The sequence below is a fragment of the Tenrec ecaudatus genome, chromosome 9 (assembly GCF_050624435.1).
Source record: "Tenrec ecaudatus isolate mTenEca1 chromosome 9, mTenEca1.hap1, whole genome shotgun sequence".
NCBI classification, from domain to species: Eukaryota; Metazoa; Chordata; class Mammalia; order Afrosoricida; family Tenrecidae; genus Tenrec; species Tenrec ecaudatus.
In genome coordinates this window covers 97,184,290-97,198,104 of record NC_134538.1, presented here as the reverse complement: position 1 = coordinate 97,198,104, position 13,815 = coordinate 97,184,290, and the positions used below count along the sequence as shown (strand labels likewise).

Below are 13,815 nucleotides of genomic sequence, written 5' to 3'. Positions count from 1 at the left end.
TGCTGAATGCAGTGGAGGTTGTGCATGTTCTAGTTTTGACTCTAGAGCCCTGAGGCTATTTATTGAAGCAACAAATGCTGTTTGAAGTATACAATTTTTACCTCCGTGACCCAAATAATGAAGAAGAAAAAGATCAAGAATAAGAGATATAAATACTTATTCAGCAGGTTTAAAATCATGTACTTATTTAGAGTCTTTTATTCTAGCTGACTCAGCATTCTGTCATTGACATTTAAGAGTACGTAATGGATATAGCAAGGAGCCCTGTTGACGTAGTGGCTCAGCACTACAAACCACAGGCAGTTACAGCAGGTCAGCTACTCCAAGAGAGAAAGATGTAGCAATCTGATTCCGTAGACTTACCTTCTATCAGTCACTATCGATCAGAATCGACTCAGCAGTACACAACAGTAACATCAATTATAGGAAATGTCCTTGGGTAGTGCAAGTGCTTTAGGATGGGCTAATGACAGGCTGGCCTCAGGAATAGCATTGAACCTACCCAGAAGCATTTCAGTTGGCAATCTCCTTCCATAAGAATTAGAGCCTAGAAAACTCTTTATCCAGTAGTTCTAATTTGTAACATGGGGTTTCTATGAATTGGAATATATAGTACCAACTGTGTTTTGTTTTGTTTCCTGTTATTTAAATCAGATCTCTTTGAAAGACATTGTTTTATTTTTTTTTAAGTGCACGGGGTTGTTTAAAAAGTGTAAAGCAAATCTGCAAGGAAATGTGTTTCATTTTTGCCCTAAAACTATTTGAGAAGAAACAGTAGCCTCTTTAGGCCTGCAGATACTTGCTTTCTCCTAATGCACCTGTCAATGCATCTATGATTGGAGCCTTATTTTTCTTTTCTGCTGTTAAAGGCAACTCGAAGATGATTTAAGAGCCTTATTTTTATTGAATAAAAATCTATTGAGTACAAGAGTGCCATACACTCCAATAAGCACTACTATGCTTAAGAGCTACCATGAGAATTAGACGTGAATCTTCCTCTGAGAAGCGTATATGGTTGTGGGACAGATAAGACAGTGTGTGTCTACTTATAAGATTATAAGTGTTAGTGACATTTAAAGGTGCAGATAAGGTACCATGAGAAGATTGCTTTTGGCCCACCCACCCCCAATCCTAGGTAGAATTTGATAGTTATAGAAGTCAGGATAGGCTAGATTATATAGCAACACAACCCCAACATTTTAGGAGCTGAACACAAACACTGACTTCTCGTTTACACAGCGGCTTGTCGGTGCTGGCGTACGGCACAGCTCGCTCCATCATGGTCCCGCACGCGGTGGGTCCAGCTGCTGGAGATCTTATGTCAACCTACCTACTGAGTGACTCTTGAAAATTGACGCATCCTGACTTTTGAATATCATATGTGGAAATTGGCATATGGAACTTGCTCATATTTTGAAAAGTATAGTCAAGCCTAAACTTAAGGAAGCAGAGATAGAATGATCAGCACTTTTACTTCATCATTCCACCCTTTCCATTTAGCTATTGTATGATTAAGAGCAAGATTCAGAATGTCTTCTGATGTCCATTTGGTCTCTCTTTTTTCCCTTTTCTGTCTTTTTAGTGACCTTTGCCCTAGTGGTGCCGTCGGTGCAGTGAACAAGACTGTTAACCCCACCGTCAACAGTTTAAACTGACCAGCCGCTCCGGGAGAGAAATGCCACGGTCTGCTCCCATAAAGATTCACCGAAGCCTTGGAAAGCTTATGTAGAGTCGTCATGAGTCAGAATGGACTCCATAGCAGTGGAAGCATTGTGGTTTTGTCTTTGAACTCTCTTCATGTATGATGTTCTTGATGTCGTCCCACAACTTCACTAGTCTTAGGCCATTAGTGTTCAATGCATTAAATCCTTTTCATTAGAAACTAGCAACATTTTTTGAGTGGGGACTATATTTTTATGTACATTGAGTATTTCATGGAATAAAGCATACTGCTGATATTTTCAGACAAAGAAATTGTTGATCAGTAACCACTATAATGCTTTTATTACCCACTTACAGGATTAAAAAGCGTGAAACATGTTGGTTTAATACAAGTGCTTTCTTCTACAGATAAGAAAAGTGAAACCGAGGGAAATAACCTCACATTAATCTCCAAGTTATAAAAAACCCACAAGCCAAACCCATTGCCATCAAGTCAGTTCTGACTCATAGCAACCGTGTAGAAAGAGTAAACCTGCCCCATAGGGTTTTCAAAACCACATGCTTCGTGGAAGAAGGTGACCGCACATTTCTCCACAGAGCAGCTAATGAGCTCGGACTGCCCCAGAAGCCTTCGGGGTTATGAATGGTCGAGTTACCGCATGCACACTCGATCCTAAAGCAACTGCTGCTGGACACTTTACCTCCTAACCCAAGAGTTACATTCATACAACCAGACATTTTAATTTGTAGAAGAGTTTGTGAGAAATAAAGCTATGACCAAACCAGTCATGTGGTAGTTCAGTCCATTGAGTACTTCAGAAATTATTTTAATGTTGCCATAAATTCTGTTCAATGATTAAAAAACAAGTTCAGTGGTGGAACACAGGTGCCGGTAAAAATCATTTTGCAAAAATGAGCAAACTGCTAAGTACAGAAAGAGGCACGAGTGAGAATCAGACACAAAATCAGTTCTCTAAGAAAACTTTGATCAAAGGCCTAAAAGCTTCTTTGTGCTATATGAACACACCTTAGTAAACTGATTCTTTGCCTCTGCCACGAGGCTCCATCTTGCTTAATTTCATCGTCGTCAGCTCTGTTGACAAGGCCACCGTGCCCAGCAACCTTGTTGAGAGTGTTCTGCCTTTCCACCCGGCCCTCACTCTCCCTTCACTCGACAAACCCTGATTCCAGAGCTTGTACACTTGGTTTTATTTCCTCTCTCTCGCTCTCATGACTGCTCAGTAGTTTTTCCCGAGATTCCGTCTCTTAGGTGCACTAAGTGGCCCTGTCCTCTTATCCAAACGGTCGCTGTCAAGTGACCAGGCTCACCTTGAACGACTTGGAGACGGATGAAAGCGTGTACCAGCACCTCGCTGTTCTCCTTCTTCACATGGAGACAATTAAAGTATGTTACTTACTGGAGCATTTTTGGCTATTTTATTTGTTTTGGTTTCTGTTTTAGAGCGGTGGTGTCTGTGACCTGCAATTTTTCTTTTGTTCATGTCCACAGAAAAAAGAATGAGCCAATTCTCTTAAAGATAAAAACTGAAGTACATGATTTAAAAAATTTGTATAATTTTTCTGAAACACGGAAGGCGACAGATCCAATTATTTCCATTTTAATCTCCTTTTTATTAAGTACATTTAAAATTAATATACTTGCTTGAAAACAGTTTTTGAGATGTTCATGGTTTTCATATGTAAGCATAATTGTTTTTCTTTATTTAACACGTTAAAGAAATGAATTTTCTTAATTTGAAACTTCAGTTGTGTTAAGGAGCCAACTGTTTTCTGCATTGTGAGCGTTAAACAGAACGTTAGCTTTCAATTCACTGCTGCGGTTTTGTTTCCAGAGCCTGCTGTGAGAGAGAAACCCACTGCAAATGAAGACAGTATTCATTTTCCTTCCTCCTCAGGCCACAGAGGATTGATTGGGGTAATAAAATGACAGCACCTTGTGATATACTGAGGGCTCTGTAATTTGAAAACCAGTTCTAACCTGATTCAGAGCTTGTTTAAAGCTAATTTATAGCTTGCGTAATTTTCAGCTGGCTGACCAAGGTAAAGGATGACGTATGAAAACTGATAGAGAATTGACTTATGGTACATTCAGGCCTATCTTGTTAAAGTCACCTGGTATTTAAACAAAGCGAGAGAGGAGAAAGAGTAAAACTGGCAGACGAGCAATTGGTAAGCTTTGGCTTCACATAAATAACATTTATAAACAGCTTTTAAAAATGCCCATCATCTTCTGTCAAATCTTGCTCTTTGTCCTTTCCTTGTGTCAAGTCTGCTTGCATTTTTACAATGTTAGCGCCGCTTCATGTTCTTCATCACTTACCTCTCCGTGGGAGGATGGAGACAGAGGGCAGCTGTGGGACGGCCCCGAGGCCTCGCTGCCGCTCAACACTGTTGTCGGTCGGAAGATGCAGGCTTGAAGGAGTCGGAGATCTGCACTGTTCTTTGAGCTGAGAAACCAGTATGGTCGCCCTTTGGTATCTGCAAGAGATTAATTTCAAAATCACGTCTCCTGTGTACTACAATAATATGCATGAAATAATTCGGTGCCTTCCGTTCACAGAAGAAATATGAACGTACTTTCTCCTCAAATGGCTTCAGAAAATGATCTCGGTCCTGCAGGTGGAGCGCACCTGTAGGTCGCGTACATGACCTCATCCTCACAAACCTTCCAAATGGTCTATTTCAGATGCCAGAGAAGTTGCTCTTGCTCAGGTGACTATTTGGCATGTCTATCAATGAACTCTTCTAAAGCTATTTTGAGGGACACACCCAAATTTAAAATAATCTAGCACGCAGCAAGTTACCGTAACTTCCATTTGTTTATGTGTGGTTCACATTTTATCTTCATGTGTCCCCTGAAGAGTACATTACTCAACGCTAACCAGGGGAATTCGATAAGGAAATTTTATTTTAGCAGAGACTGTTTTCCCCAGTAGTCATACAGTTTATTCACTCGTACCAGTAATTTGGACAAGATAGCTGAAATTCCACTGAGACTGTAACCTTCAGCTGGGCTCCTAACCAATTAGGGTATAGCCTTCTTCTTCCGGGATGCACCCAAGTGCTTTGTTTTATAACGAAAGTCTCTTGCTGTTTTCCACATATTCCCTTCAAAAACTTGAAAAGCTTAAGAGAACTGATATGTTGAATCACGAATAATTTCTAACACTTGAAGAAAAAATATTTACAATACGAATTCTGGAAATATTAAAAATGTTATCACCTGTGTATCTTTTTAGATTTTATTTTTATTCACCTGTATATCTTAAACAGCCAAAAAAGTTCTCAAAGGGATGCTTCTTAAAAGAAGCATTAGGTTTCAAATGGTGACCCAACCATCTTTACTTTAGTTACTGCTCTTATTTTTGCATCTGCCTTCACAAGCGTGACTCCCCTGTGCCAGGAATATTTAAAAATGAGAAAGATAGAATTCTTCCTCTCAAGTAATTCTGTCTCATTAAGGAGATAGGCACTTAAAAAGAAAAACAATTAAGGAACTTATTGCCTCACTAAAAGTACAAGTTACGTGATATAGTAGAAATAGAGAATTAAGACATTCTTTAATTGAACCAAAAAAAAGCGAATTTCACGATTAAAATAATAAATTCTATTTCGTTATATACATAAGTCACATGTCAAATATTTGAACAAAATTTAATTTCTAAAGTGTGTCTAATTTATACATAATAATTTCCAGTTCTAGCACAGAACCTTAGGACAAAACAATAATGTGAAAGACAAATACTCTAAAACTCTACGGGTTAAGGGGGAAGCAAAAAAAACCCAAAAAACTACACTGCCATTGAGTCAATCTTGACTCACAGCCCCCCTAACAGGACAGCGTAGAACTGCCCTTGTGAGTTTCCCAGACTATAACTTTTTACGGGAGTAGAAAGCCGATCTTGTTCCTGCTGAGCTGGCTGGTGGTTTGAATCGCAGACCCGGAAGTTAGCAGCCCAACACATAACCAGTAAGTCACCAGGAGGGGGACCGGTGCATTTTATGTTTTCCTTCTTCCTTTAACTGATTAAAGCCTTCTATTTTTTAACTCAGCTTTTTTTCTTTAGTTCAACATCACTAAAATGTGAATTCCTTGACTTAACCCCCTTTATTTTTTTTAATTCATATTCCTTTTGTAAGGGAACTTGCCATCCAAGTAACCAACTTTCCAACCCAACTCACCTCACCCACCACATATGACTACATGGATATTATATTTTACCCTTTTTTTCCTAACTTACGGAGATCATAGTTTTTTGAATGCTTAATTTTTGCCATCTCTGAATTTTTTTAATCTTGTAAAGGCCCTTGAATTATTTTTTTAAATCCTCAATGAGCAGAGAGATCTACAAAGAAGTGCTATTATCTTTGTCCATATTCCTAATATTTATGTACCTAAAGATGTCTCTTACTCGTTTTGCAGTAGAACTTTTCTTTTTTGTGTATGTACTTACGTTCTCCTGAGATGGACAGTAGACTGCAATTAGGGGCAAATTTGCCACCACCATAAAGTGAGTTTTACAGATTTATTAACTGTAGACATATTGAGGGAAACTAAAAATAAATTTAGTTCTTATTAAAGAATGGGATTTCAGTATTTAACCTTTCAGAATCACTGTATTTCTTTCAATGTATTTACTTGTTTCTTCTGATATTTATGTGGATGTTTAATATGTATGACAGTGTCATTTTAGATTATAAAAAGTTTAATTCGACATGCTGTCCTCTCAATTTGAATATCATTACATATCAACATATTGACAAAAGTTTTACTAAAGAGAATAATCATTAGCCTCATTAAGTTAAAATATTGTTACACTCTAATGAATTTTATATTGAGAGAAAATTAAAGAAATATAGAAATCAACAAACTTTGATTTTAAGTCACATTTTAAAAAATTTTATAAAAATAACTTAAATGGATGATAGATATCTTTAATACACTAAACTTAAAATATGGGTAATTCAAAATGTCAAAGGGTAAAAATTCCCCAATTGACTCCGTAAGACAGAGTAGAACTGCCCTTGTGGGCTTCAGACACTTTATGGGAGTAGAGAGTCTCATCTTTCTCCCACAAAGCTCTTTTAGGGCTGCTAATAAATGGCCAAAGGCCATGCCACTCCCCTATACCTCAACCTGAAGACGCACAGTCCCATCTCCAGCTCCTTGTGTGGGTCAGTAAGCCTTGCTCCCTGAAGTCAGCCTCTTGCCCAGAGCGCTCGGCTTTATTTGCTCTGGGAAGTCCACCGCTCGCTCATGCCGTGGCTTCCGTTCTACTGCTACTCCTAGGTTGCTTCTCTGATGTCAAAGCTGTCTTTCTGCATCAAGGAGGTTCACTGGGTGGGAACCCCGGGATCCAGAGGTAGCGCTCTACTCCTGGTTCTTGCTGTTAGTGAACTCCTTCTTTGGGGTTTGAGATAGTTCACTTTGTCCCCAGCAATATGGCAATCACAATCGATCTTGATAACCATCACTCACGACTCAACCTATCAGTGCTTTTTCCCCACCTGCTCTCACCCAGACGCAGCAGAAAAGGGTCATTTGGTGAGTGTTCCAGAGGCTCTGGCCAGAGGAGCCACATTGAATCAAGCGCTGTATTGCAGTAACGAAAGAGACATGCTTATGGAAGTGGTGAGACTGGAATCGTTTTCTAATGGATAGGAGTCATTGTGTTCCTCCTAACACTGTCCGAGTCCATCCGTGTGACGGTGGAGCCCAGGTAATAATGATGAAGACTTCTGGATTCCTCTCAAGTAACGGGGACTAACCAACTCATCAGGCTGAAAAGGTTGTGGAAAAATCCGATTTGCTTTCAATTCTATTTTCCCACACACTTGGGGAACCCCCAGGATACAGCTAATGCATGGGCTCCGATTTTGTTTTCCTTGAGTTATCCACAGGGTTGCTATGAGTAAGAGCTGACCCAGCAATCTACCCCCACTGTCTGTCCTCGCACCGCTGCAGGCAATGCTGTCAGGACACTGTTCTCAGACACCTCACTGCCAGAGTCCATTCCCACTCATGGTGCTGGTGGCGAGGTGGGCTGCATGGCCTGCTAGCCACAAGGTTTGTAGTACAAATCCACCAAGCGCTCCATGGGAGCAAGATGAGGCGCTCTGCACCTATAAGGATGTATCGTCGGGAAGCCTCCAGGGGCAGCTCCCCCTGCTCTATATGGTCACTGTGAGGTGTGATATTTGAGACTCCTACAAGACACTGCAGGAAGTGGCACTACCACTGAATATGAGAAGATGTAATGAGAGGTGTAGGGGTGCTTTTTACCCTGATCAGAGAATTGGGTTTGGTCAGGGAAATGGGGTGCTAGGATTTAATTTTCCTTCCTGTTTATTGACAACATGAAGGGCTTCATGCCTATTGAACAAGAGAACCCTACAGTAGGTTGCAGGTTCTAGAAGTATCTGAAAATGTTTCCAACTACTTACTAACACAAAGAAATGCTTAATTTCCGGAAAGTGTGGGAATTTTTGATATATGGTCAGTCTTGTCATGTAAATGTCAAGAAAGCCAATGCTGTTTTCTGTTATAGGTGTTTATTGTCTCTGAGGCAACATTTAGAAAATGGCTCGGTTTTCCTAAAAATGATATTAAAATGAAATATGCCCGAGGGGTATGAGGCTTGTAGTAAGACAGGCTTGGATTTAAATATTTATTCCGCTACGTAGTAGATATATAACCCTGGGGGAAACTCTTCAGAATCACCATCTGCTCATCAATAAAGTAAGGATCATTTATGGGGGTGTTCTGAGGATCCCAAAATAGCAGATGTCGAATGCTAGCACAATTCTTTGCTCAGTCAGTCCTTTATATATTCTAATACATATAATCTTATTTTGATTATTGTTATAGTTACTGTGAATATTCCTGTTAATCCTAGGCTCATCCTGATTTAAGACCAGAGCCAAGCTGTTATTTGTTTGCACGAACGTTCAAGGATAAAGGCTGAGAAACCTAAAAGCTTCCCAAGAACTCACTGCAGTCGAGTTGATTCCAACTCACAGGGCCCCTCAAGGACAGAGTAGAACTGCCCCTGTGGGTTTCTAAGATTGTAACCCTTTCCAGGAGTAGAAGCCTCATCTCTCCTGCAGAGCAGCTGTTGGCTTTGAACTGCTGATCTTGCAGTTAGTAGCCCAGTAGCTCTTTCAGTAATTATATAAGTCAAAGAAGATTGCTTGAGAAAAAATGTGCCATCTTCAGTGGTACATTGTTTTTCAGTGTTGTTTCCCTTCGGCTTACGGCAAACGCATGCAAGCCAGCACAGTCTCTCCAGTCTTGCATCACACCATAATGGGTTGCAGATCACACAGTTGCGGGGTTTTCATTGGCTGATTTTCAGAAGTACATCTTCAGGCCTTTCTTCCTAGTGCATCTTAATCTGCAAGCTCCACGAAAACACGAACCACGCTCAGCCTCAGACCAAGATAGAAGCCTGCACTGAAGTATCGTATAGACTCATAGATGAGCCGAGTTTTTCAGCATATTTTTAATGCAGCTATGGTAGTAAAATTAGGTGCCTCGGCTGATATTCGGGTCGGCTTGTACTCGGTATATAGGTACTTGAAATAATCTGAGTCTCCCACAGAGAAGATGTAAACTCTAAGACTGAGCTGCCATTGTCTCCCCACTTTTCAGAATTAGTATGGAATTGTAGTATGTACTATTGCACAATTTCTTCAACTGTTGATTTTATGAATATTACATTTCTTAATTCAGGTACTTAGCACTGAATTTTTTACCTTAAATGAATACTTACCTATAATAATATTAAAATATTACTAATAACATATGCTCTGAATTACCCATACAAACAATATATGACTTTAAAGTTTGCTTGAGTGATGAGGTATTGATACAGGGAGAAAATGGTCCTCCAAAATTATTTAAAGGAAGATACCAGTTATTCCTTATGAGTTTTATTCAGAATAGTCTACTTCATAGTCATTACAAATGTTGGAATTTTAGATCTCCAGGTGACTTTGTAAGTAAACTTGTCAAATGTTACTAGATTCCATTTCCCTCACTGTCGGTGCTAGAGTTCAGAAATGGGAAACTTTGAAGGTCTGTGAACAAGTTCCTGAAAGACATATCTGTAGTTGGCAGAGTGCAGATCAGGGTTTGGTCCTTCTGTCTCCATGGCCCTGTGCAGTTCCAATATCCAGGACTCATTTACGTGCATTTTTTCCTGTGAAATCTCTCACAGTACATACCCAATTCTCAAATACTGGATAATTTCCAAGAAATTTTAGATGGGTTTATTACTTGGTATTATAGACAAAAGAACTAAAAATCTCTTTTTATTATTTCACTGTTACTTTAGAGGGTTCTTTTTACTGTGCTAAATTATCTGTTTCAAGAGTATAATTTAATATATGATTGCAAAGGAAATTTAACTTGTAGAAAAGTGTTATTCTTTTAAATTATCAGCTTCATTTTACATTGATGGAATATATAAATCTCTAACTAGTTATTGGTATTTTTGTGTTCCATTAAAAAAACTTATTTAACTTGGTTCATTTCCAGCACCTGTAATTTTTAATACTTCCTTAATTAGTAAAATAAATGTATTTTGTTCCTAGTTCTGATTTTTTACTCCCTACCATGTAAGCTGGAAAATGTTAAAACAGTCCTTCATGAAAGGAAAAAAAATACTACTTACTTATAAAACTTTTAATAACCATTTAAACATATCTGAATAGCAGAAATGGCAAAGTAAAATGAATAATGTTCTTAAACAAAAATGTTGCACTTGGATTAAGAGTTCTTTGTTTGTTCTGCTGGTACAAATGCATTTCAATGAAAGCTAATGGTTTTATTGTGCTTCCTCTACAATACTAAATCTGTTATTAGTGAACAACATGAATCATATTCTAAACACATAAATGTATACATTTTAAGATTTTTTTCAGTAACTTTTGGAAATCCTTACATTAAACGCTAGTAGAAATGCTTCATGTTCTTTGATATTCTCATAGCGACACACTCAGCAATTATTTACTGCATTGTGATTCATCATTTTTATCTGCATCTTGTGTCTATTCTGTTAATGTAGAATAAATATTTATGTTCTCTTATTTGGGGGCTTAGGAGATACAGATAGAATAGTTGAAGCATCAACTATAATTCATTGCTAGAAAAGAAAGGTCTAACACTGATACTGTGTGAAAGAGAAAACTATCTAAATCATTTCAGCAGCAAGCTTATAACCAAGATAACATCAGCATTTCCTTTGTGGAAACATATCTTCTATTTATTAAAGTTGGAAACAGTATTTTATTAAAAATAACTGTAGCAACTTTAACCTAATATCACCTATTTTAGAGAAGATCCTGGTTTGTTTGATGGGGGGAAAAAACCCTAAAATTTTATTTTAGTCATATGTTTACTATACAAGAGTTTTACACAAATCATAAAATGTGTAAAATATTAGTGAAATAAACTTTTGTTAATAATTTCTCATAATTTTCTAATTTTAGTTCTCAAAGCTAAATTTTTATCCTAATTATTCAGTAACATATTAATGATTTATGGTTAGTTGGCTAACAAAAACTTAGATGTTTCTGAATAGTCTAGCCCTATAAAATAGCAGTGTTTCTTTTTTGTTCTTAATTATTTGTTTAGGATAGGAAAAGCTGTATACCAATTGATCCATATTGCATAAGAACATCTTAGAATTTTTAGAAATTGTCCAGGAATTTAGTTGTGCAGTCCTTGATTGAGGTTTTGGTTTTAGCTTTTCCAACAATGAAAATCATTTTTATATTGAACCATAATCTGTGTTCTGAAACTTTCCTTTAATAAATAATATTTTGAAAAAGGATCTATGTAATACATTTTTAAATAAAATACATGAGCTACTTTTGACATATTTTCTATCAATAACTGACTAGCATTAATTCATTTAAAATTATTAATTTGTTTTCCCATTGCTTTCCTATAACTAAGGAGCCCCGGTGGCTTAATGCTTACGTGTTGGGCTGCTAACAAGGTCAGCAGTTCAAACCCACCAGCCTCTCTGAAGGAGAAAGACGAGGTTTTCTACTCCGATAAAGAGTTGTGGTTTTGGAACCCACAGGGACAGTTCTGCTCTGTCTGATGGGATCACTATGAGTTGATGTGGACTCAATAGCAGTGGGTGTTTTGCTTTTTGCTTTTCCTCGAGCTAGTTTAAATGATATTACCAATACTTTTATTTATACTGCTTACCTATGGTCAGTTTGTCATACAGTGATGTTGGAAGCTATGTCACCAGTGTTTTAAATACCAAGAGGGTCACCCAAGGTGAACAGGCTTCAGTAGAGCTTCCAGACTAACAGACTGTGAGGAAGAACTAGACTGCTTACTTCAGAGGGATTAGCCACGGGCACATTTAGGAATAGAGAGGAAACACGATCAAATATAGTGCTGGACAAAAAGCCTCTCAAGCTGGGAGGAACTCGAAATATGGCTGGAGATGAGCTATGCCTTCAAAAGGGAGTTGACCATCATGCTGTGGAGGGAGCAGGACTTCCCTGGCCCTCATTTGTGGACGGAGCAAGACTCCACTAATAACAATAGCAAGTGGAAGGTTTGATGTATGGATCCAGGAAAATCGGAGGCCATAAAAAATGAAATCGATGTTCTAAGAAATGGTGCAATTTTTATTAGATCGTCATTGTTTACTGTGGAGGAATGACAAATTCAAGAGGAATGGTATTGCATTCATGGCTTTATAAAAAAAAGAATTAATTTGACACATGGAACACTAATGACAGAAAATCTGATGAGCAGTGGGATGCCATCCAGAACATTATATATAAAGAAAGAAATCAGCTTAGAAGCAGGAGAGAAAGAAAGGACCAAAGTGGATGTCAGAGGAGACTCTGAAACTTGCTCTAAAGCAAATAGAAGAAATGATGAAGTCCAGGGACTGAGCAGAGAGTTACAGAGAGCGACTCAGGAAGACCAAATACAAAGAATGCGCAAACACCTAGGGTTAGCCTAAAAATAAGAACACACTTGACATATCTCAAGCCAACTTTTTTTTAATCAAACTTGGAATTGGAATGCAGAAAGAGTCTCTGGGCAAACTACTGGATGATACAGGACGCATCAAAGAAGTGCTGCTGCTGAAGTGCCTTGCATGGCTCCTTCAGCACCTACACGTGGTTCTGAAGTAAAACTGAAAAAATGTAAAGGCTATGATACCGATAATACATTTGTATAGCTCTTGAATAAAGTTTAAGATGTGAAGGACAAGATTGGCTCTTCTGTTTCAAAAGTTTGCCAAGGCCTGCTCTGTACCTAGCAGTTTGGAAGATAGCTAGCTATCTAGCCCACCAACTGGAAGAGGTCCATATTTGTGTCCACTTAAAAAAAAGTGACTCAATAGAATGCAGAAATTAGCAAATCATATCAATGACGTCACATGCAAGTACAATTTTGCTAAAGATAATCCAAAAGAGGTTGCAGCAACACATACACAGAACTGTCTGAAGCTCACGCTGGTGTCAGGAAAGGACATGTTATTAGGTGCGATGCTTTAGCCCATAGCGACTCTGCACAACAGAACAAAACAGTGTCCAGTCCTGCACCATCCTAACCATTGTTCCTGTACTTCAGCCCATTGAAGTACACTGCAGCCACTGTGTCAGTACATCTTGTCCAGGGCCTTCCTCATTTTCACCATCCCTCCACTTTACCAAACATGACATCCTTTACCAGGGACTGGTCTTGCCTGACAAAATGTCCGAAGCATGTGAGAAAAGGACATGGCACAAGGGACATCACTGCTGACCTCACACAAATTTGGGCTGAAAGCAGAGAAAACCATAAAGATGTTCAAATCTTCCTCACTTTCAACAAGCAGGCTTATGTCATCTGCATACTGCAGGTTGTTAATAGCCCTCCCTCCAATCCTGATGCTGCATTCTCAAATGATCCGGTCTCTGATTGTTTGCTCAGCATACAGATTAAATCAGCATGGAGAAAGGATACAACCCCGGGACACATTTTTCCAGATTTTAAGCCTGTAGTATTCCCTTCTTCTGTTTGTACAACTAACCGATTCTTGATCCATGTAAAGAATCCACATGAGCACTAGGTGTTCTGGAATACCCATTCTTCTCAAGGCTCTC

The 13,815-nt window shown here is 38.6% G+C and overlaps 1 protein-coding gene across 1 annotated transcript in view; it reads left to right on the top strand.

Annotated features, from left to right (window-relative positions):
* The window catches only part of PHF14 (PHD finger protein 14), a 142,848-nt gene extending 140,890 nt beyond the window's left edge, over positions 1 to 1,958 (top strand). The window contains exon 18 of the mRNA XM_075558358.1: positions 1,583 to 1,958. Within this exon, the coding sequence (XP_075414473.1) occupies positions 1,583 to 1,585 (3 nt within the window). The 3' untranslated portion in view covers positions 1,586 to 1,958. The remainder of the gene's footprint in view (positions 1 to 1,582) is intronic.
* Positions 1,959 to 13,815: the final 11,857 nt, after the last annotated feature.